The sequence below is a fragment of the Eptatretus burgeri genome, chromosome 1, assembly GCF_056783735.1.
Source record: "Eptatretus burgeri isolate ZD-2024b chromosome 1, Ebu_testis_v1, whole genome shotgun sequence".
NCBI classification, from domain to species: Eukaryota; Metazoa; Chordata; class Myxini; order Myxiniformes; family Myxinidae; genus Eptatretus; species Eptatretus burgeri.
In genome coordinates, this window is record NC_140961.1 from 33,867,314 (window position 1) to 33,889,924 (window position 22,611).

Here is a 22,611-nt window from a genome sequence, read left to right on the forward strand (position 1 = left end):
GATAGAGAGAGAGATAGAGATAGAGAGAGAGAGATAGAGAGATAGAGAGATAGAGAGATATAGAGAGATAGAGAGATAGAGAGATAGAGAGATAGAGAGATAGAGAGATATAGAGAGATAGAGAGAGATAGACAGAGACAGACAGAGACAGAGAGAGATAGAGAGATAGATAGAGAGAGAGATAGAGAGAGATAGAGAGAGATAGAGAGAGAGAGAGAGAGAGAGAGAGAGAGAGATAAAGAGAGATATAGAGATAGAGACAGAGACAGAGATAGATAGAGAGATATAAAGAGGCCCGCGCACGCGCACCCACACACACACACACACACACACACACACACACACACACACACACACACACACACACACAGAAAGACAGACAGAGAGAAACAGACACAGAGAGAGTGGGAGAGAGAGATAGACAGAGAGAGATAGACAGAGAGAGATAGACAGAGACAGAGAAACAGTCTCTTTGTCTATCTGTCTCTGTCTCTCAGAAAGACACACAGAGACAGAAACAGTCTCTTTCTCTTTCTCTCTCTTTCTCTGTCTCTCAGACAGAGACCGAGAGAAAGACACAGAGAGAAACAGAGACACAGACAGAGAAAGACTGACAGAGTGACAGAGAGCCATAGAGACAGACAGAGAGAGACAGAGACAGAGACAGAAACAGTCTGTCTCTCTGTCTATCAGGCAGAGACACAGAGACAGAGGGAGAAGGACAGAGTCACAGAGAGAAACAGAGACAGACACATAGATAGAGACAGAGACAGATAGAGAGAGACAGACAGAGGTAATGACAGAAACAGTCTGTCTGTCTCGCTCTGTGTCTGTGTGTCTCTGTCTCAGAGAGAGGAAGAGAGAGAGAGACACACACACACTCTGAGACACAAAGAGACAGAGAGAAAGAAAGAAAGAAAGGGAGAGGAAGAGGAAGAGGAAGAGGAAGAGAGAGAGGGAGAGGGAGACACACACACACACATATAGAGACACACAGTTTCGCAGTGTGTGTCTGTGTCTGTGTCTGTGTCTGTGTCTGTGTCTGTGTCTGTGTCTGTGTCTCTCTCTCTCTCTCTCTCTCTCTCTCTCTCTCTCTCTCTCTCTCTCTCTCTCTCTCTCTCTCTCTCTCTCTCTCTCTCTCTCTCTCTCTCTCTCTCTCTCTCTCTCTCTCTCTCTCTCTCTCTCTCTCTCTCTCTCTCTCTCTCTATTGGGTTGTATTTGCGAGTGGAGTGAATAATACGAAGATTAAAAAAAAAAAAAAATTCCTTAAAACTTGAGTTACTACATGTGGGTTCATTTACCTATGATATTGACATGTTTGAGAACACTACTTGGCAAGAAATGCCTGTTGCATTGGTAGAATGTTCACATTAACAACTGGAAGGACACTTGGTGGAGCGCATACCTCCACCACGTAATGCCTGATCCACGAGAACATATCGTGCTATATATCGTTTTTTGCCCTATCTCTCAATGGTGAATAAGCACTTTAAAAATTCTAGTAGTCAGATCCAGATCTTCACCAAAATCTACTCAGTTCACCCTTGTCACACACCCAACCTGCCCACCAAATTTCATCCGGATCTCTCTCCAACTTTTTGAGATATCCTGCACACAGTCAAACAGACAAACAAACAGACAGAGATAGGTGAAACTAGAGGGGGAGCACGCGGGAGAGTGCAAAACCTCCGCCGCCAATACTGCTGGGTCATTCAAGTGAACCTTATATCTTATTCATTAAATATGATATCAACAGTGCTGACAGTAAAAGTTCTTTTCTCCAACATTTTTTTTTGGGGGGGTGGGTGGGGGTTGGAAATCACTTAAAACATGTAGAAATGCAAAAAAAAGAAATCGAAATTTTGTTGAAAAAAAAAACTTGCAAAATTTTTTATTTTTCTCTAACAAATTTTTTTTTTTGGGGGGGTTGGAAATCACTTAAAACATGTAGAAATGCAAAAAAAAGAAATCGAAATTTTGTTGAAAAAAAAACTTGCAAAATTTTTTATTTTTCTCTAACAAATTTTTTTTTTTTTTTGGGGGGGGGTTGGAAATCACTTAAAATATGTAGAAATGCAAAAAAAAAAATTGGGGGGGGGTTGGAAATCACTTAAAACGTGTAGAAATGCAAAAAAAAAATTGGGGGGGGGGGACCAAGTCCAAAATCTAATGGCATGATCCTTGGACCATACCTAACCCCCCACCAAGCTTCGTCGAAATCCGTCGAGGAGTTTTTCTGTAAAACTGTTCACAAACAAACAAACGAACAAACAGAAAGGGGTGAAAACAGTAACCTCCGATCTTCGATGGTGGAGGTTAAACATAACCTTCTTCACCTTCGGTGGTGGAGGTAACTAGCAGGAAAATACCCCAAAAAATGTTGACATCATAAATCAATCTCATAAGCAATAAGTGAGACCTGTGAATGATAAAATAATAAAATATTCAAAACTGAAAACACGTGCATGCAAAATAACAGAACAATCAGTCAGCAGAAGGAATGCTGGTAAAGGGCACAAGCAAAATCCTGCGAGCTTCCTCGAGACGCTTTGCCTTTGCACAGAGGTGTTTACGATGAGAAGCAAATTCAGGGTCTTCTTCCACGAGCTCTTCAACGTTTCTTTCTTGGATAAGTAAGGCAAGCTCCATCTGAAGCTGTGATGAGAACTCATGCAACAGGTGGTGACGGATGACCATGGGAATGTGATCACAGAGTCTGTTCTGTGCAATCTGGGAAAGAAAAAAAATTGATGCATCATACTCTTTAGAGCGGTGGTGCTGCTGAAGCAGTTTCTTAGCAAGGGTTGTACTTTGTGGTTTGTCATTGCCTTCTCAGCATTGTTTGTCTGTGATCTATCCTTTTAAATGCTGAACATCAATCAAGGAAGCACCACGTGCCGTATTTAGAAAGTCTTTGGTATGACTCGGCTTGGCTTGGGCAGGGTTTGAACCACTAACCGACAAGACTCAGGACTCAGAGTGGCAGCTCTTTAACCATTACATCACCAAGTCTAGTCTGATAAAATGGGAGTGGGACACGTATAGAAGAATCCAATGTGCAATGCAACATTCAAATGTGAGATAATCAATCATGCCTTGCACACTGGACTATTTACTGTCATTTTGTTTCTTCCAAATCTAATAAAGACAATTGAATATCAAACAAATGTCTTGACTAAAAATAAATAAATAATAGACAGGCTGAAAAGACAACTTCAGTAACTGTGTGGTGCTTGGATGTTTTGAAGCACAAGATCTTCCATGTGCCTTGTTTGTACGTACATGCAAACCCGGGAAAGAGGAGGAAATTTTTCTTTCCAGGCCTTACCCTGGTTAAAGTTGGTTTTTACCCACTTCATTGAGACCCCAAAGACCCAGAAGACCCTCAAGTCTCTGAAGACCTTTTAAGACCCCCAAAGACTCCTGAGAGCCTTTAGACCCCAAAAGACCCTTTCCACCCCAATGACCCTTTAGACTCCAAGACCCCTTTAGACCCCAAAGACCCCTTTAGACCTCAAAGACCCCGAAGTCCCTGAATACCTTTAAGATCCCAAAGACAAGGAAGACCCTTAAGACCCCTAAGATCCTTAAGACCTTTAAGACCCAACATACCTTCAAGACCACAAAGACTCAGAAGACTCCTGAGACCCTTTATACCACTAAGACCCTGCATTGCTAAGCACGTGGTATGTTCAAAAAAGCCTTGTTCGTGTACTCGGATAGAACATTTGAAAAAAGGAAATATGATAATAAAGTATCATGTTCATGTGAACGGATGTTCAGAAACCAAGTGTTCATAAACCCGGGACTGCCTAAATATACAGTACTGTGTAGGATATTGAATACCTGAACACTGCGTGGGGTATCATGTTCTCGGAACTCTGTAGTTACCCTCGCCAAAGGAAAGGGTATTGCATTTGGGTCCATTTGTTTGTTTGTGTCGGTCTGTCTGTCAGTCCGCACAGAACTTTCATGTTTTTCTCCATAACCGCTTGTCGGATCGAGCCGAAATTCTCACCATTGGTGCGACTGTGAATGTAGAATGTTTCAAATGCAATTGTGGTGTCATAGGTCACATGGTGTGGCAGCCATATTGAAAAAACAGAATAACTTTGGACCTCTGTATCTCTGAAACCGCATGAAAGAAAAAAATTGAAATTTGGCACAAAGCAAGTACCCCTCATGAGGATTGAGATTGATATTTTTCATGACATCATAGGTACCCTCATTATGACGTCCTAATTGCATATGTAGAATGCCACATCCGATCAGTATGAATATTTTTGAGGGTCATCGAGGGATAAAATGGTCCACAGAAAAAAAAAATTCATTACATCATTGGGGTCATGTGATTCGGCAGCCATATTGTATTTTAAAAAATTTTTTTTTAAAACCTTCAAAAAACTACTTCTCTGAAGTGGCTGAACAAATTGAGGTGAAACCTTACACATATCACTGCCTGTCCATGAGGAACAAAAGGTTCATATATATATATTTTTTATCATAGGTCACATAGTTGGCAGCCATATTGGATTTACCCTAAAACCCATAAAAATACACCACTCAAAAGAAGTCCTGGCAAGGGTTTGCAATCTCCAATTGCTCTTTTTCTTGTTAATTGTGTTTTTAACCCAGTCTCATATTTTCCTTGTTCATGTTGAAGTGTATTGGCGAATTAGTGTCGGGTGTCTTGCCTAACTCCGAAGGCCTCACCTAGAAAGACTGGCATCTCTGAATTGTCATCCCCACAATTCTGTCCCATGATATTTATTACCTCCATTAACCTTTCCTAACCCAAGCAACAGGTTGTAACCATGTTACTGGTTAGTTTCTGTGTCCCCCCTAACTTTCCTCTTAACCTGATTGTTCCAGTCAGATCTCAGTTGCTCTTTCATGAGCCTTGCTTCTGCAAATAAAAAAGCAACTTCTTTTTTAATTGTTGGGGATCATTTCACAAGGAACATTTTGGTGCACAACCTTCTAAGTAATAGTTAACAACAAAGTGGGAAATACCATCACACGAGGACCATACCAAATTACTCCCTCCCTGAAGGTCATTCATGAGTCAGCTTGGTTCTTAAAGACAAGCCGATAGCACCCTGGCAATTGTACAAGAGGTAAAGCTTTTCCAATATTACAGATGCTCTTTGGTTTAGCCAAAAAAAAGCCATGGAAAAAGGCATCATTTACTCACCTTTACATATGCTGTCAGGTGTTTACTCATCACCTCTATGTCCTTTTGACACGTCCCAGAGTTGATTTCATTAACGGATAGGTTCAACCAGGTAGTTAATTTTTTGGGAGTGACTGCCTTATGAGATGATTTGTTTGGGAATGGTTCTTCTTGGTTTTCTGATTCTTCATTGTCAAGGAAATTGCTGTACAGAACATCCTGTGTGTAGATCTGAGACTCCATTTTGAAAATTTTCTGAATGAGTGTCTTGGCCTCTTCACACTGTTTTTCCTTCAATTCCTCCAATGCCATCTGCACAGTTAAAGGATAAAGCATGAGCAACAAGGCAAATTGTGGACAATTTGGTCATATTAACAATGCACACGGTTCATTTGACAAGACACACAATGATTCTATTTTGCTTTCTCAATGTCTCCATTTGAAAAGTTAAAAAAAAAAGAAAAAAACATGAAAACCCCCACTCCACCCACATCTTATATCCCTCCTCACACAATCTTCCCATCTCAGCCAAGGTCGATCTCTTTTCCTCCGGCCTCTCTCCCTCATCCCATCTGCTTTTTCCCAGTCTATCTTCCTCCAACGGCACGAGATACCCAGCCCAACCCAACCAGCTCTTTACTAATCACTCTGGCAGCTCATCCTCACATCAATCTCCTCACTTGGTTTGTTCATTCTTCCACTCCGCCAACATCTCCTGCATTTCCTGTCTGCTGTCTACCATAATAACTATATTATCTGCGAACATAATCTTTCTCCTCACAGCTCCATCCCCAAAATAAACAATAATGGGCTGAGTGAACTTTCAATTTACAAGGCCTTTCATCTGCAGCTTGATAGAATACTGAACTCCCCTTTGGACTGGCATCACTGCCTCACACCTTGCACTTATTGCTGCTTTGGAAACTAAATAGTCCAGCGAATCAGGGAAAGAATTGTGCACTTTTTGATAAAAGCATCAAACTTGGGACACATAATCAGGAGGCCATTACAAACTTAGATAAAGTGCCATCTCAGTTTTTGCCTATGACGGCAATGGCAGCCATCTTTCAAAATGGCCACCGCTTAACACTTCCCTTCCCTTCGTGTTTTTGCCTTTTTGGCTGCTGGTTGCATCATTGGTTAGGGGAACAGCTATGCTGCGATGCAGTGCCCCTATGACCAGTACACTGGTGCTCATTTTGCCAACCTCGGAAGGATGACAGGCTGAGTCAACCCCTGGTGTTAATTCAGCAGCCAACAGGGCTTGAACTCAGGACCCTATGATCCCAAGCCACTACCCTCACACCCTCACCACTAAGCCAACATCAGGCTGAACTAACACTAAAATAACATATAACTCAGCAACTAAAAGGTGAAGGATCCTAATTCTGGTGTCAAAATGCAGGTTTTTGGGGTCATATAATTCAAAGAAGGCAATGTCGAGTATGTGTAGCCACTTATTGTACCACTTTTTAACGATAAATATCCTTTTATAGGTAATGGAGAAAAGTTTGGAGGTCTTTATATTGCTATATTTTACAATTATGAAAATATGACATAACCAGTACCTTGGACCTGCGTGAGATTTTGTGTGTTTTGGACCCGCCCGCTTAGTGGTTTCCTACACTTATTATTTATCTGCTGTTTATCTGTTAGCTGCTGACATCTGACGGAGAATATTGGAGTCAAAACATGGTTGCCGACTGGCCAAGAGGCACCGTTTTTAGTCAATCTTTTCAGTCATTATTTTGGTCACGGAGATGTGACAGTGTCAAATCTCATGTTTGCTTTGTTGTGTATATTGTCATGAGTGTACTGATTGGGTGTGGGATATGTACTCTACCCCTGCTTTGTAGAATGTTGATGTTAAAATGTGTATGGTGAGAGTGTAACCTTGTCCCCATAAACTCGCAGGCTCCCTTGTGCTCGGACACGGCCTTGCTATTGGATGCTGCTTTGCTCAGTGACCAACCTTGTTCCGAGATTAGGTTCGATACCCAGTCAAGTCTACATTCCTGTTGTCTTTTATAGAGTTTGTCCTCTCTCTGTATGGGATAGAGAAACTTGGACGTGAGCAGTACAACACCTTTGTTCAGGAACGACTCAAAGAATATCCCAAGCCACTGCATGATGTTATCAAGAAGAACAAGCTCCCCTTATTCAGAACTCCACCTACATGCCAGGAGATGAAAGCACGGGAACTTATGGTGACACTGAAAAGTGACTGCTACCTTTTCTCGAGGCTCGATGTTGCTTGTCAAGCTCGTGATGGAAATCTGGAAGAGTTCTTCCATCACGAGAATCAAACATGCCCTCCGTCATTGTTTGACAGGGGAAAGCTGAGACAAGGCACCAAGTCCGACATTGTTCAGTGCCTCGAGGATACAGTCACTGAAAAGGAGCAGAGCAGTCCAGATGCTGAAGTTGTACTTGATGGAGCTGCCATTGTACATACGTTGAAGCTTGGAGCAGCCAAAACATTCCAGGAGTATGTGCAGGATGTCTTTCTACCACATGTGAATTCAAAGCTCGAGAGAGCTCAGAAGGTTGATGTCATTTGGGATTGATTAAAGGTCAGATTAATTGAAGGCACAAACCAGAGAGAGGAGGGGGGGGGCAAGGAATCTGTTAAAGGAAGGGTTGAGCAAAATAATGCAGTACCCAAAAACTGGCAAGAGTTCTTGCAGCTCCCGAACAACAAAAAGGAACTGTTCTCATTTCTCAGTAGAGAAGTTGTCAGCATTCAAACATAGAAACAAGTAATCAACACGCTGAATGGAAATGTTGTTTGTCGCCACACAAGAAACACGGAAGGTTTAACCCCTTGTACACATGAGGAAGCAGACAGCCGGCTGGTGCTTCATGTTGCTGATGCAGCCAGACAACACAAAACTGTTCTCATCCGCACCATGGACAGTGATGTAGTTGGTTCTGGCAGTGTATGTATTTCAAAATCTGCAAATGTCATTGACTGCTCTATGGGTGGTGGTCGGCACAGGCAAGCATTTGCGCATGGTCCTAGATCATGATATCTCAACTCCGATTGGACCTGAGAAGTCCATTGCACTTCCAATGTTTAACACCATTACTGGATGTGATACCACCTCTTGCTTTGCTGGCAGAGGAAAGAAGACTGCATGGGATACATGTCTCATGTGCTCTAAGGTTACAAAGGAGTTGATAAAGCTGATGGAACAACCGCAGGTATCAGATGTTGATGCTGCTCTGGATGCTTTGAAGAGATTTGTCGAAGTACTTTATGACCGAGCAAGTTCTTGACACCATGTTGATGAGCTCAGGGTCGACCTGTTCACACCGAAAAGCAGAGACGTGAGCAACATTCCACCGACCAAGGGTGCTCTGCTTCAGCACACGAGACGAGCAGTATACTAGACCGGTCACATCTGGAGTCAGGTGGTTGAACCAAAGGTGACACCCCCACAACCGGATGGATGTGGATGGATTTGTAGCAGTGATGGAAAACGGGATGTTCTTTGGAGCAATCTTCCTGGAGCCAGCAGAGTTTGCAGTGAACTTATAAGATGCGGTTGTACCAAAGGCTGTCGAACAAACTGCAAATGCACAAAGGCAACTCTGCCATGCACAGCTTTGTGTGAATGTGGTGGTTCTTGTCATTATTACCTCTGCCACCAAATGTGAAGGAGCTTATGTTTTCACCCATCTGTTTGTTTGTTACTTGGAAAATGTAAGATTTTTCAAGTATATTGGTTAGTCGATATTGTTATTCTGTCTGTTTGTCACCATCAGGTCAACATTTTAAACCGATCTTCACGAAACTTCACCACATGGTAGAGTTTGTCATAAGGAAGAAGCCTATTGTTTTTGAGGTCAAAAGGTCAACATCGGCCCAAGGACAACAACTAATGTGTTATTTCTAAAATCCTTAATTTTCACCTGATTAACTTGAAGTTTGAAGAGGATTTAAATTTCAAGTCACTGAATTCACCAAACCAATTATTTTTAAGGTCAACATTGACCAAAAGATCAACAACTAAGGTGGAATTTCTAAAATCCTCAATTTTCATCCAATTGATTTGAAATTTGAAAATAAGTTTTATTTCAGGTCAATTCATTCACAACTGTTCATCACCATCTCAGATCGTCCCCTATTCACACTGTTCACCATCATCAGATCGTCTCCAATCCAAAACCATGATCTTTTCTACTTCATTAACTCTCCCCAAGCCTTCCTCATTCCAAATTTCCTGTTTTCCTTCCTGATAGTTTGCTTCTGTATCCATTTGTACACCCCATGTGTCCTCCCTCTTCCTCACATCCCTTTTCTTTGAAGTCTCTCTCTATTTTGACCCTCAATCCTGTTGTGTATTTCCACCTCTTCTTCTGCTGTGCCTTGACCATTCAATTTTCTAGCTCCTCCATGAGCTTCAACTGTGTGTGTGTGTGTGTGTGTGTGTGTGTGTGTGTGTGTGTGTGTGTGTGTGTGTGTGTGTGTGTGTGTGTGTGTGTGTGTGATGTATATAGAAATATATGCATGTATATTTTTGAACAAGATTGGGGCGGTTGGGATGACACATTTTTAAAGAAGAAGAAGGCTCTTCCAACCAGAAGTAACGACTCGATCGACTCCGCTAATTTGAGCAAAAAAGCGAGCGCAGACCCGGTCTCAGGGCAACGTTTCACCAGCTTCACAACGATAGCCCACACAACAAGATGGTTTCTGAGTCCCTGTGATACAGCCACGATTTACACTCATCTCCCCGCATCAAAAATGCACACTTTTCATGGCTCAGCCAAACAGTCAATGGCTAACGTATTGCCTAGCATGCCGCAAATTCACAGAGCATGAGCACGAGAATCGTGTAGCATTTGTCGTGCCACGAGGAGAGCAAAGCGAGATCCTCCATGTCCTCTGACTAATGTCTTCTCTCTCCTCTCACCTGCTATGTGCTCTTCCTCCACATGCGTCCCTCAACCGTGTGCGTCGTTTACTCCACACTCAACCCCTCTTCACCCTGACCTTGTGCTTGCGCTCCCATTATTTTGCGATTACTGTGCAACCAATCCTCCTTCTTCGACGCCATGCCCATCAATCATCCGCCTCGGGGGTGTGACTTGACCCACTGTCACCCCTGGAGGCGAGGCTCTCTGCCCTCCTGGTCGTGAAGCTTGGTTGTAATAATTTTAAGGACATTGCCAATTACATACTGGGGAAATTTATCCTTAATCCCTATTTAACACACACTGCACCACCCCCCCCCCCCAACCCATGTGGTGACAAGTAACACTTAAGCTCACAGTTTCCTTACTTAATTACATCGGGATGTCTCAGACACGTCCACGGACCAAGCAACTCTATACGATCCGATCTTTCTTCTGAAATCCCTTCATCTACCCCACAAACATAACAGTACTTTCTGAAGACACTGTATATATGCTATTTCGAGTGAATTACAGAGCTTGGGAGCACAATATGAGAGTTTGTTTGACAAAATTTCCAATCACATGGGGGTGAATGGCCAGTAGGTTTAAGTTGGAGAAGGGCAATGAACATGAAGGAACACAGATAGAGCTAAGTCTGATGATATATTTATGGAAACAATGGTGCAACACCTTTTTGAAATAAAAAATAAGTATAATTTTAATTTTTCGCCATGAATTAATCAAATGCCATGAGATTTGGGGTTATATTAAGTTTTATTGGTTCGAGTAATCGTTAAAGATGTACAATTCTGGACTAGTTGCAATTGTCTGGTGGAGCACTTTACCAAGTCAGATAGAAAACAACCTAGTAAGTTAATGCATGTTGTATAAAAAAAATTGGGTCTAAGAGCAGCAGAAATGGAAAACATGGAAACAGGAAGAAGTTGTATTTATTGCATCGAATTGTGCATTACAACTACGATGGTCGTTGAAGTGCCCTTCTTCGACAGGCAGTAAAAATATACCCATCAGAGATGGGGAATCCCCTGCCATTGAAACATTTTTTTCAAGATGGCCGCTCCAGTCGGCCATCTTGGATCCAACCATGCCCAAAATCAATAGGGTTCTTCCTTTTCAGGTGGTACATGTGTGACCCAAATTTCAAATCGATATGGCGAACAGTTTATGAGTTATCTCACTCACAGCTATAAATAAAGCCCAGCCAGACGGACGGACGACCCGGGTGACAACAATATCCCCGTTCCGCCACGCGGCGGGGATAAAAACAGATAAAATCAATGTAAAGTCACTCAATAGAGTATTGGGCCACCATTTGTGGGCAGTATGGCCTGTATGCGCTATGATAAAGAGTCCACCAGCGTCTGAAATTCTGCAGGAGGGATGAGGCACCATTCTTCCACGAGAACGTCAATCAACTCACGCCTGTTTGATGGAGGTGGAAAATGCTGTCTCAGGCATCATTTCAGAATATCGAATAAATGCTCGATTGGGTTCAGATCTTGTGACTGAGAAGGCCATGACACATGGATAACAGTGTTATGCTCATCAAATAATTGGGCAACCACACGTGCTTTGGTGATGGGGGCATTATCATCCTGGAAGACACTCTTCCCAACAGGAAATAAATGCTGCAACATGGCATGAAGATGATCACTCAGTGACATGAAGTAGTGATTGGCATTGACTTTACCTGATAAGGGAATTACTGCACCCAAACCATGCCAGGAAAATGTTCCTCAACATTACAGAACCACCAGAACCCTTCACGTTGGAACCAAGCACTCAGGGTTGTGGAGTTGTTTGGGTTGGTGCCACACATACACTCATCCGTTTGTTGAGAACATGGTGAGGGATGATTCATCTGACCATGTCACATTTTTCCACTGCTGGGTAGTCCATTGCCTCTGCTCTAAACATGCATTGCTCGGTGTGATGAGCAGTTTGTGCACTGCAATAAGATTATGGTATCCTGCTCTGTGGAGTTCTCGGTGGACCGTTTTTGATGAAACTGGCTGCTCGCACCCCAGGTTGCTATTTATAGTAAATTGATCTACAGTTGCTAGTCTGCTTTACCTTTCACTTCAAATTAATGCATGAATATCACGATCCTGTAGTATGCGTTTTCCCATTGGTTGCCCTTTGCTGATGATGTTTTTCCCTCAGAGTTCCATACCAACATCACCTTTCGACACCGTTGCTTGTGAAACATCAGCAAGTTGAGCTATCTTTCACTGGATCTCCTGCCAAAAATGCCCCAACAATAACCAATCTTTCAAAGTCACCAAGGTCTCCTCTTGCAGTCATGCGAGCCATAATTATAAACCTCCAGGCCTGTGCAGCATTTTTATACATGACATTAAGCATACCGAGATGTTATTTGTTTAATTAACACATGGGCCACACGTGTGGAAGCCGTTGCTTTCAATATACTTGGTGTCTCACATTTACCCAGGTGTTTCCATTTTTTGTCCATTACCTGTACATCCATACATAGATACATACAAACATATGTAAATGCTCCATTATAATATGATGATAATGATAGTGAAAAGGTAAGTATGTCTGCAGGACAAACCTTGACACTTTTTGCGAGTTCTGGCAAAAATCCCAGGTTGTCATCTGCCAAAGCATTAGCAATCCTTGGGACGATGTCTGCAGAATTCCCGCACCCCCCCCCCCCCAAAAAAAAAAATTTCAATGATACCATACAAGACAATTTGGTAATAAGATGAGATAACATAATAAAAGTATTAAAACATTAAAAAATAGAAAGTGTAAAGTATGAAATATACAGTGGTGTGAACAGTGAAAATGGTGTGCGTTTGCTCATTATGTAATGCAGGGTACATTTTCCATTTTTACCAAAGTACTTGTTCAACTACAACCAGTTTTTGTGAGAGAGAAAGTACTTCAGATACCACTATTGCCAGCCCCGAGGCTTTCTTCCCCAAATATTCTCAACACAAGAGGTCGCACTTTTTCACCGAATTCAAAACATCTTCCATGTATGTAATGACCTGAACTGATTAAACAGGTAAGTGAAAACAGCCATTTTCATGAGAACTCACCTGATACTTCTTTCAAAATATCCAGTGCTGGAGTTTCCAGCATTGCGATATGCTGTCGGGCCAGGTTTTCAAACACATGGTAACTGACAAAACCTGGTAGCTCTCGACCCGTGTTGCTCGTCATACATGTTTGAATCGTGTTGTTAAGGTCGCGAATGACTAGGTTGGGGGGAGGGGGAGGGGTAATCAAAACCATCATTTATTTTTTCATCAATAATGATTTCAAAACAAAACACGGTCATGTTTTCGTCACATTTGCCAGCTGAAAATTTAGCTTATTAAGGAAATTTTAACATGCAATAATAATCCAAATCAATGTAAAGTCTTAATTCTGATAGGCATTAGAAGTAAAGTACAGCTGACAAGTGTCTCAAGAGAGGTTCATCACAAGCCCAGGCCCCACCCCCATGCCCCCCCCCCTTCCAAGGAAAAAAACGCCGCCATTCTTTAACTTTCATCTTCACCAAACATGAACTGCACCCCCACAGAAATAGCTCACACGGATGCCTGGCAACACACAAAGCTAGAAAAAAGTACTGTACACAATGGAAGCCGTCAAAGGAAAATATCAATGGCACTGTCGTGGAATGGAAGATGGTGCACAGCAATACTCTAGATGTAATAAACTCAAGTTTGAAGTTCACTCAGATCAGTCGAGTAAAAAACATTGGGGTCTTGTGACAATTCAACCTTAAACTATCCAAATCAGGATCCCACATCATGTGGTGATTGACTCATTCTACCTCTATTTTGTTCTGGCTTTCTGGAATTCTAAAAAGCCATTTTTATAATGAGCCATTTAAAAAAGTTATATATGTAGAGAAAATCCTTGTTACTGAATACCAACTCAAAGCATATCAGTACATACATGTTTCCTCATGATCCTTCACAAATCTGAGCCATTTTGCAAAGCAGCGGCGGGCTTTTGCATAGATCATCCTGTTCTCCTTGAAGTTTCGATAATAGTCACCGAGGGCTGAGCTATGGACATCAGTAGTATATTTCATAATCAGCTGCAGATAAAGGCAAGAAGGAAAGTCAGTAAGCAATTTGTTTAAAAAAAAAAATAATAAACAATTATCGATGTCATGGTGGCATCTTGTTAAAGATTTACAAATAGTCTGGAAAGTCCTGAAGAAATATTTAAAGGTGCAAGAATTTTTAACAAGTCACTCTATTCCTGCTTCCAGAAAATTAAGAATCAATTAATATAGACAAAAATAGTCCCATGGGGGACACGATTATTTCCCCAACAGCGGGGTGAAAATGAGGGATTAGGGGGAAGGAGCCATGCCCCCCTTCCTGAAGTGGTATGGTCATGGGGAGCACAATTTAAGTTAGAGGCATGGTCCTTACGTTTTATGAAGAGTTTGGTCTGCATCTGGCTGTTGGTTTCTGATAAGAGTTTGAAAAATAAATTACCTGAATTTGAGGCGAAACCCCCCTTGCCAGCCTCATATAGGGGTGGATCCAAGTGGGGAGCACAACCCCATGAGACCTTACTATTCTGATGCATTGTCCCAAATTTGGTCCACATTGGTCATGTTGTTTGTGAGGAAAATATGCTTCAGTGAATATGAGGGATTAGGGGAGGGAGGCTGCGACTCCCTAATATGAAGATTCGGGGAGGGAGGCCATGGCCCCCTTTCCAGGGGAGATATGGCCATGGTCAGCACAACTTAAGGTGAGGGCATGGTCACGATGCCACATGGCCAGTTTGGTCTGGATCTGCTTGTCAGTTTCTGAGAAATTTCTGAATAAAATTCCAATATTTGGGGAAAACCCCCTTTTACCCATTTTATAGGGGAAACATCAGGATGGGGAGCACAACCACACGACACCTTACTGACCTGAGGTATCGTAACAAATTTGGTCCATATTGGTCAGGTAGTTTATGAGGAAAATATTTTTGTCAAATTTTAACGGCCGTACGTACACGTATGGCTGGACCCCCTCTATGAGCTTATTTTGGAGAAATAACCAAAAAAGGGGTATTCAAAAACGAACCCCATTGATAAAAAAGAATCGGGTCTTCTTTTCAGTCGGCACTGCAAGTGGAAGTTTATTCAGCTTCTCCATGGTTTCATCAAAATTTTTATCGACTTCTTTTCGCAAACCTGGAAGGAGATGCTGCAACAAAAGAAGATAAAAAAAGATTGTTTTATGAATGGACAAAATAAATTTACAAATATGAAAACTATTTAAGCTTTGATATTCAAAACCATTTTCTTTTCATGACAAACTACATCACTTCCTCATGAGGCTTTCAACTTGTCTGGTGCACACTCAAATACAGGTACACAAAAACATTCATTTCAAGATCAAGGCTAATGGAAGCGAGAGGTGGTGGAGGGTATCAATTGACAGTGGGATAGTATTTGGACATCAAGTGAAAGAATGAACAAAAACAAAAAGAGGAGAGACAGGAGGGGAGGAAATACATCAACCTGCAAGTGAGAGGGCAAGGTTAGACAAAACTCTGAAGCAGAATCACATGCAGAACAACTAGAACGGCACTGGGAAGAGTGCATACCTCCACCAGGTTGAACAGTTTACGTTTTGTACCCCACTGACAGGCCAGATCTGCATCCAAACCTAAACCAATATCTAATTGGCTTGTTCTTGTCACCTACCCACTCATCCACCAAATTTTGTCATCATCTGGCCACAACTTTTTAAATATCATGCTATATATCGTTTTTGGCCCCATCTCTCAAAGGTGAAGAATCACTTTTAAAAAGATTTAAATCTCGTATCCTCATCCGGATCTTCTCCAAAATCGAATTAATTTGTCCTAGTCGCACACCAAACTTGTCGACCAAGTGTTGACCAAATCTGTCCATAACTTTTTGAGATATCGTGATCACAGACAGAGAGACAGACAAACAAAGAGGGAAGAAAACATTACCTCCGTCCATTATCGCTGGCGGAGGTACAAAATACATTAGCAGACATCAATGAATTTTTCCAAACTACAAGGATATTAACAGACAACAGGCAAACATTTGATACATGGGATTTGAACCTGGTTTCCCTGCATCAATAGGGTATAGACAAGTATTAACAGGTAAAAGCAAGTAATTGTAACGTGCGTTACTTACTTTTATTTGCCCAACGAGTTCTGTGGTGAGCTTGTTAGCGAGCACTTGCGTGGTACATTTCCCTTCAATACTCCTAAAGGGAAACATACAAAAGTAAGAATTACACACAGTGAACGTTGGAAGAGGGTAATACAAGACCTTGTTACCGCGCGCACGCAAAGCAAAAAGCGGGGTTAAGGAATTGGTTGATGTCCATCCGTCCGTCTGTCTACTGACATCAGTTTATGATCGAGGAACAACTTATTGAAATGGAATGTTATATTTTGAACATGAATCAGAAAACAAACTTGCCGTTTAACTGAACTTTGTCACTGAATTCATCCCGATCACACATGCAGAGGGAGGAGTGAGATTTTTTTATTTACTGTATCCGCCTGTCTTGCAGTCAAACAAAATTGAAAATCATTCCAAACAAGAAACTTACTCTTTTTAATGACATCATAAAGGACACAAACAATAGGCACGAATAACTCGTGTAACGTATTAGATTGGGTGGTGTATTCGACACTGCGTCAATAGTGGTAAATTCAAGAATTAATATATTTATACGACTTTTGCAATCTTTATTTTATTTAAGTTGAATTATATACTTGAAAACTGTAGAACACAAATCACCTTTTTTGAACATTCAAAAATCTTCCATTTAGCAGAACGGGACATGTTAAGTAAGGTGGTGTAGAAGGGTGGTGTATAAGACTGCTTCAAAAGTGCTAAACTTCTGGAATTTTTTTTTTAAAGATCTTTAAAATTATTATTACCTTATCTGGAATTGGAATTCCAGATAAGGTATTGTCAAAGAGCACCATCCGTCCGTCTGTCAGTCTCCAAGTTCGACTTCTCCGGCTAAACCACTGGGCCGATCCGGCTGAAATTTGGCAGCAACGTTCCATTTCTGACTGGTAACAGGGATTGCGAAGCTCGTTTGGATCATGTAACTTTATGCAGGTCAAAACGGCTGACTTAGTAAATTTCTTCAAAAATATTCTTCTTCAGACCCACCAGTCAGAATGTTACCAAATTTTGGTTTCAACATTATATTAGGCCAGGGTAGGGATGTTAAATTGCAGAGATGTTTTCCCAGGACACGAAAAGAAAACAAACAACTTGTAATGTAAGCAATATGAATATGAGTGACAAAATTCTATCAGCAGCAAAATATGTTGAGCAAATATGTCTACGTGTAGTGGATGTGATCGATTTCGTTGCCGCTGAAAGATGCAACCACTCAAACTTTCTCAAAAAGTTTGAGAGATACTGTAAGAGCAAAGGTTGAGAATAAAACTGTGTATATAGCAATGGTATGAATTGGCAAAAATTACAACATGCAGATAAAGATCATGTTTTGGAACTGGCACAGGTTTGGGAGCATTTAAAGAACTCACCAATGAAATGGGTATTGATATTCCCCCATAATTTCTGAATCGCTTATCCACATTTCTCAAAAATGTTTATCACTTTATTAGCCCCCTTTGTATTTAGTCCGAAACGGGAGCTTAAAGATTTGGTATCGATTTACATGTCCGTGCATGCTTGCATATTTATATAACCATATCTCGGACATGTTTGGACCAATTTTATTTGTACTTGGCATAAAGACAACACATGATGGTATACATATTATGCACATCATGTTGTTTCACGATGCAATCAAAGATGGTCAACTGCCGGCCATTTTAGTTGTAAAAAAAAAAAAAAACCCCGATGTTGAATACGTCCTCAACCATTTCTCGGACATGTATTTACCAATGTTGTTCAAACTTAACACACATTTCATGAATGATGGCTAACATATACTCAATGTTTTTCGAGATCGGATCCAAGATGGCCGACTGGCAGCCAATTTGTTACTAAAATGTGTCCCCAACCATTTCTCAGCCATGCATGCTCCGATTTTGTTCAATCTTGGCAGAAGCACAGTTCATGATGACATAAACGTGCAACTCATTTTATTTTGCAATCTGATCAAAGACGGCCGACTGATAGAATGGCGGCCATATTAGTTGCAAATAAATATGGGCTAGCCTTTTAACTCCATACCGCAAGATTATGAAAACAACGGGGCTTTGACAGTTTATGGTTTTTTTCCTTGTTGAATTGGGTGACCAGGTTCCATCTGAAAGGCAAACACTCCTTGTTTCAATTAAATTCAGCGATGTTCCTTTATCGAAATTGGTGAGTGGTGATGAAGAATTTGATGGAAAAAATCCTGCCTTCAAGTCGGATGATGGCCAGTTTCTGTCCATGGTCCATGTCACATTGAAACTCTGTGGCGATATACTCTCTCAACCGCAACTGAAAGGAGCTGGCATCAACAAACAAGTGGCAATAGACCATGTTCCATCAAGTTTGTACGTGTTTCTCCAGCCTTCAGAAAGTATTCACACCCGTTGACTTTCACATTTTATTGTGTTACAAACTGAATTTAAAATGGATTCAATTTAAATTTTTGTCACCGATCTACACAAAATACCCCATAATGACAAAGTGAAAAAATGTTTTTAGAAATTTTTACAAATTAATGAAAAATGAAAAGCTGAAATGTCTTGCATCAATAAGTATTCATCCTCTTTGCAATGGCTCACCAAATTGAGCATCCTATTTCCTTTGATCATACTTGAGATGTCTGTACAACTTGATTGGAGTCCAACTGTGACCAATTCAATTGGTTGGACATTATTTAGAGAGAAAGAAACACACCTTTCTATACAAGATCCCACAGTTGACAGTGCATGTCAAAACAGAAACTTGACCATGAAGTCCAAGGAACTGTCCATAGAACTCCAAGGTAGAATTGTGAGGAGACATAGATATGGGGAAGGGTAGGACAACTGAAAACGAGAGGGGATATATCTGTGCATGAGGGAGAGCAAATTTCTATGAAAGAATTCCCAGGATGAGTTGATGTCGGAGGAAGTAGAGATGGGAGACCAGCCTAGAAGTTTGATAGCTGCTTGAAGTCCCTGCCAGTTTGCCTGAGTGAAATGCCACATTCGACGTCGCTAAGGTTGTTCTCCAATAACAGCCAGAGAGATGTCTACTTTGGCAAGCATGTAGTGAGATGACCGAATTGGAGCGGAGGAAGAACGGCAGATATTTTCAGGGAAATTGATCAAAATCAGATCCAGAAGAGATGGAGTACCGTTGGTTGAGATCCGGGTCGGGAAGTTGACAGATTGTGTCAGTCCCAATGAGTCACAGAAGTCTTTTACTGAAATGCCATGGCAGGTGAGAGTGGAACCCACATCCAGCCAACTGGCATGATGACAGTTGAAGTCACCACATATGAGGAACACATCAACACATAGGAACACAACAGCATATATATTACAATTCACTGATTCATGCTACTGCAAAATTATAACATATAACTGTCAATTTTACTCGTTCATGTATCGGCGTTTATTAATGCTTATCCACAAATACCACAACATCGAGCATTTAACTAACAGACAAAAATCAAGGGGTGTGCATACTTTCTGAAGGCACTGGAGGTGGCCAATCACTCCTCGAAGAGGACTCTGATGAACAGGAATCCCATAAACAAAGCAGGGTGTTTAGTATAGGACCGGACATTGTCTACAGCATGGGTGGTGAGAAGAAAACCACCTGTCCTGTCCTACCCTCACCGACAACAATGGGTTGGGAACTAGTGGATAGATAACTTCTAACAAACAATATATCACTCCCACCCATTCCAGTACCACATGGATGCAAGAAGGGATGTATCTCAGTGAATTGTACTTTTAGAAAAGGAAAAAGCAGAAATGCACTAAAGCATGCCAATGTTCAGATGGTGATAAAATGTGCATGAACAAATAATGATACCATGGATGGAGTAATTTGCCAATGAGGACTACATTTCCTCAAATCAGACTGGAGTATCAGCACATTTGTTTTTTTTCCCCCAAAATCTACAATTTTCCACCTATTCTATACAATTTTTCAGCATCACTACCCATGTGCTGTTTGACACAATCTGACCAACTGACCTACATTTATGAGCTTAAAAGTTAAAATTGAGCGAAGTGAACAAGGTTCTCGTGTTTGGCACACCCAAGCACAGCAGAAAAGGTTGTTTACCTGCCTTTCCACCTTGGAGTCGTATTTTGCAAAACTGCACAAGTTTACTATTCAAACCTAGTTTTGACCTTTGACCTTGAGTTTGGTTGACCTTTATGTATGCAACTGATAATTAGCAGAATAGTGAATAGTGTATCTACATATACTAATAGAGGCAATCATTCTTTAAGGTATTTGTTTTCTTGAGAGTATTATATGGAGGAATGGACACTTTCCAACATTCAGTAAATGAAGCCATTTCGGAGATATCTGCATTTTTCTTCAAATACAGTACTTCTTTACAATTTCCATTTATTTTAGATCTTCCTTGCACCAGTACTCTCAATTATAAATACCGAGTTTCAAACTTTGCAGTTAGACAGCAAATGATAAAGCCTTTTCTAGTGAAAGTAAAATTTGATGACATTTGACCTACTGACCAAGTTTTCTGACCTAAAAAGTCAAAATTGAGCCTGGTAAACAAAGGATTATATTCCTTTTCAGCACCAAAAACAGTTTAGAAAAAGTTGTTTACCATCTTTTCCTCAAAAATGCTTCTTGCATTCACCTTTTCGAAAAATGGCAACAGTCTAGATAGCACGATATATCAAAAACTTGTGGATGGATTATGACAAAACTTGGTGGACAAGTTGGATATATGATAAGAACAAGCCAATTAAATTTTGGTTCAGGTCAGCAGATCCGGCCCATCAGTGGGATACAAAACAAAAACTCTTCAGCTTGGCGGAATTATGCACTCTACCAATCGAGTGCCATTATAATTTGTTGCTAAATTGAAGATTTGCAAGTATATTGGTTGGTCTGGTCTGGTCTGTTATTGTATCTTTTGTCTGTATGGCAATTGCCAATAGGTCACATTTTTACTCCGATATTCACAAAACTTCAGCACCTGGTGGAGGTAGTCACAATCTGGAAGCCTATAGTTTTGAGGTCAAAAGGTCAACAACTAAGGAGGTATTTCTAAAATCCTCAATTTTCATCCAATTGACTTGAAATGTGAAGAGGATATATATATATATATATATATATATATATATATATATATATATATATATATATATATATATATATATATATATATATATATATATATATATATATATATATACATACACACATTTCAGGTCACTGAATTCAACCACCAATTATTTTGGAGGTCTACAAAGGCCAAAAGGTCAACATAGGCCAAATTTCTAAAATTGTCAATTTTCATCCAATTGACTTGAAATTTGAAGAGGATTTGCAGATTTGATCCTTGAATTCAACCATCGATAATTTTTAGGGTCAAATTTGTTGAAGGGATTTCGCAAGTGTCGCGCTATGCACGACGTCGTTATTGTTTGTTTGTTTGTCTGTTTGCACATAATGTGCCAACGTAGTCCACAATCTTTACACGTTATCTTTTTTCAACCGAGTATCTCTATGAAGTTTGTACATTTAGAATGCGAGTCCGTCGATAAAGTATGTATGGTACAATTAGAATTTGAATACGTCTATAAAATCCTGGCAAAGTTTTGCAATATTTGATTACTCTTTTCAGTTTTTGCTGTTGAGGTTTTCTGTGCACACCCATCCTATCAAAAACCATACAATCCTATCACCAATTCTTGATGATACAATTCATTATCAGATTGTTCATAGAGTTGTGTTTTCCATTCCTTAAAACTTTTTTTTTTCCACTCACTTGAAAACGCTGTGCGTCTCGAAAAAGGATTTCTCCACCTCAATGGCATCTTCCAAAGTCATATTTCCCTCAACATCTCGCTGGCTTCTGCATTTAACCATGACATATCCTTTCGTCAGTTTGATACTTTCGTTATTGAGAACACGGATGGCACCAAATTCTGTGCCAGGGTCCATCAGATCTGGCTTGGTGAGAACACCTGTTGGACACAATTACAATGTCAGTCAAAAGGCTCTTATGGTAGCTGATGTCTTAAATAGTTTCATGGATACAATTATCAAATACGTATTCTAGTTGATAGTATTGGGGGGGGGGGGTAATGGGGCTTATTTGGACATTAAAATATAACCGTGAAGACCAGGCCTTCCAAATCATTGGAATCCCCCATGATGAAGCTGAATTTCTGGGCCTGGGCCTGTTATTCGCACGTTGCAGACAGGTTGATCTCTGTCTCTCTCTGTCTGTCTTTGTGTCTCTGTCTCTGTGTCTCTGTCTCAATATCTGCCCTTGCCATGATCTGCCACCGTCAGTTTTCTATCAGGCATATGCATTCTTCCATAAATAGTCCATTTGCCAGAGAAG

General features: G+C 40.8%; 1 protein-coding gene across 1 annotated transcript in view; it reads right to left on the reverse strand.

The window, feature by feature from the left end:
* Nucleotides 1–2,066: 2,066 nt before the first annotated feature.
* LOC147034193 (interferon-induced GTP-binding protein Mx3-like) overlaps nucleotides 2,067–22,611 on the reverse strand; it is a 58,919-nt gene continuing 38,374 nt past the window's right edge. Inside the window, exons 6-13 of the mRNA XM_085850387.1 lie at nucleotides 22,030–22,228; nucleotides 16,266–16,338; nucleotides 15,172–15,294; nucleotides 14,033–14,177; nucleotides 13,165–13,323; nucleotides 12,672–12,748; nucleotides 5,195–5,485; nucleotides 2,067–2,730 (exon numbers count right to left, since the gene is read on the reverse strand). Coding sequence (XP_085706513.1) covers nucleotides 2,485–2,730; nucleotides 5,195–5,485; nucleotides 12,672–12,748; nucleotides 13,165–13,323; nucleotides 14,033–14,177; nucleotides 15,172–15,294; nucleotides 16,266–16,338; nucleotides 22,030–22,228 — 1,313 coding nt within the window. The 3' untranslated portion in view covers nucleotides 2,067–2,484. The remainder of the gene's footprint in view (nucleotides 2,731–5,194; nucleotides 5,486–12,671; nucleotides 12,749–13,164; nucleotides 13,324–14,032; nucleotides 14,178–15,171; nucleotides 15,295–16,265; nucleotides 16,339–22,029; nucleotides 22,229–22,611) is intronic.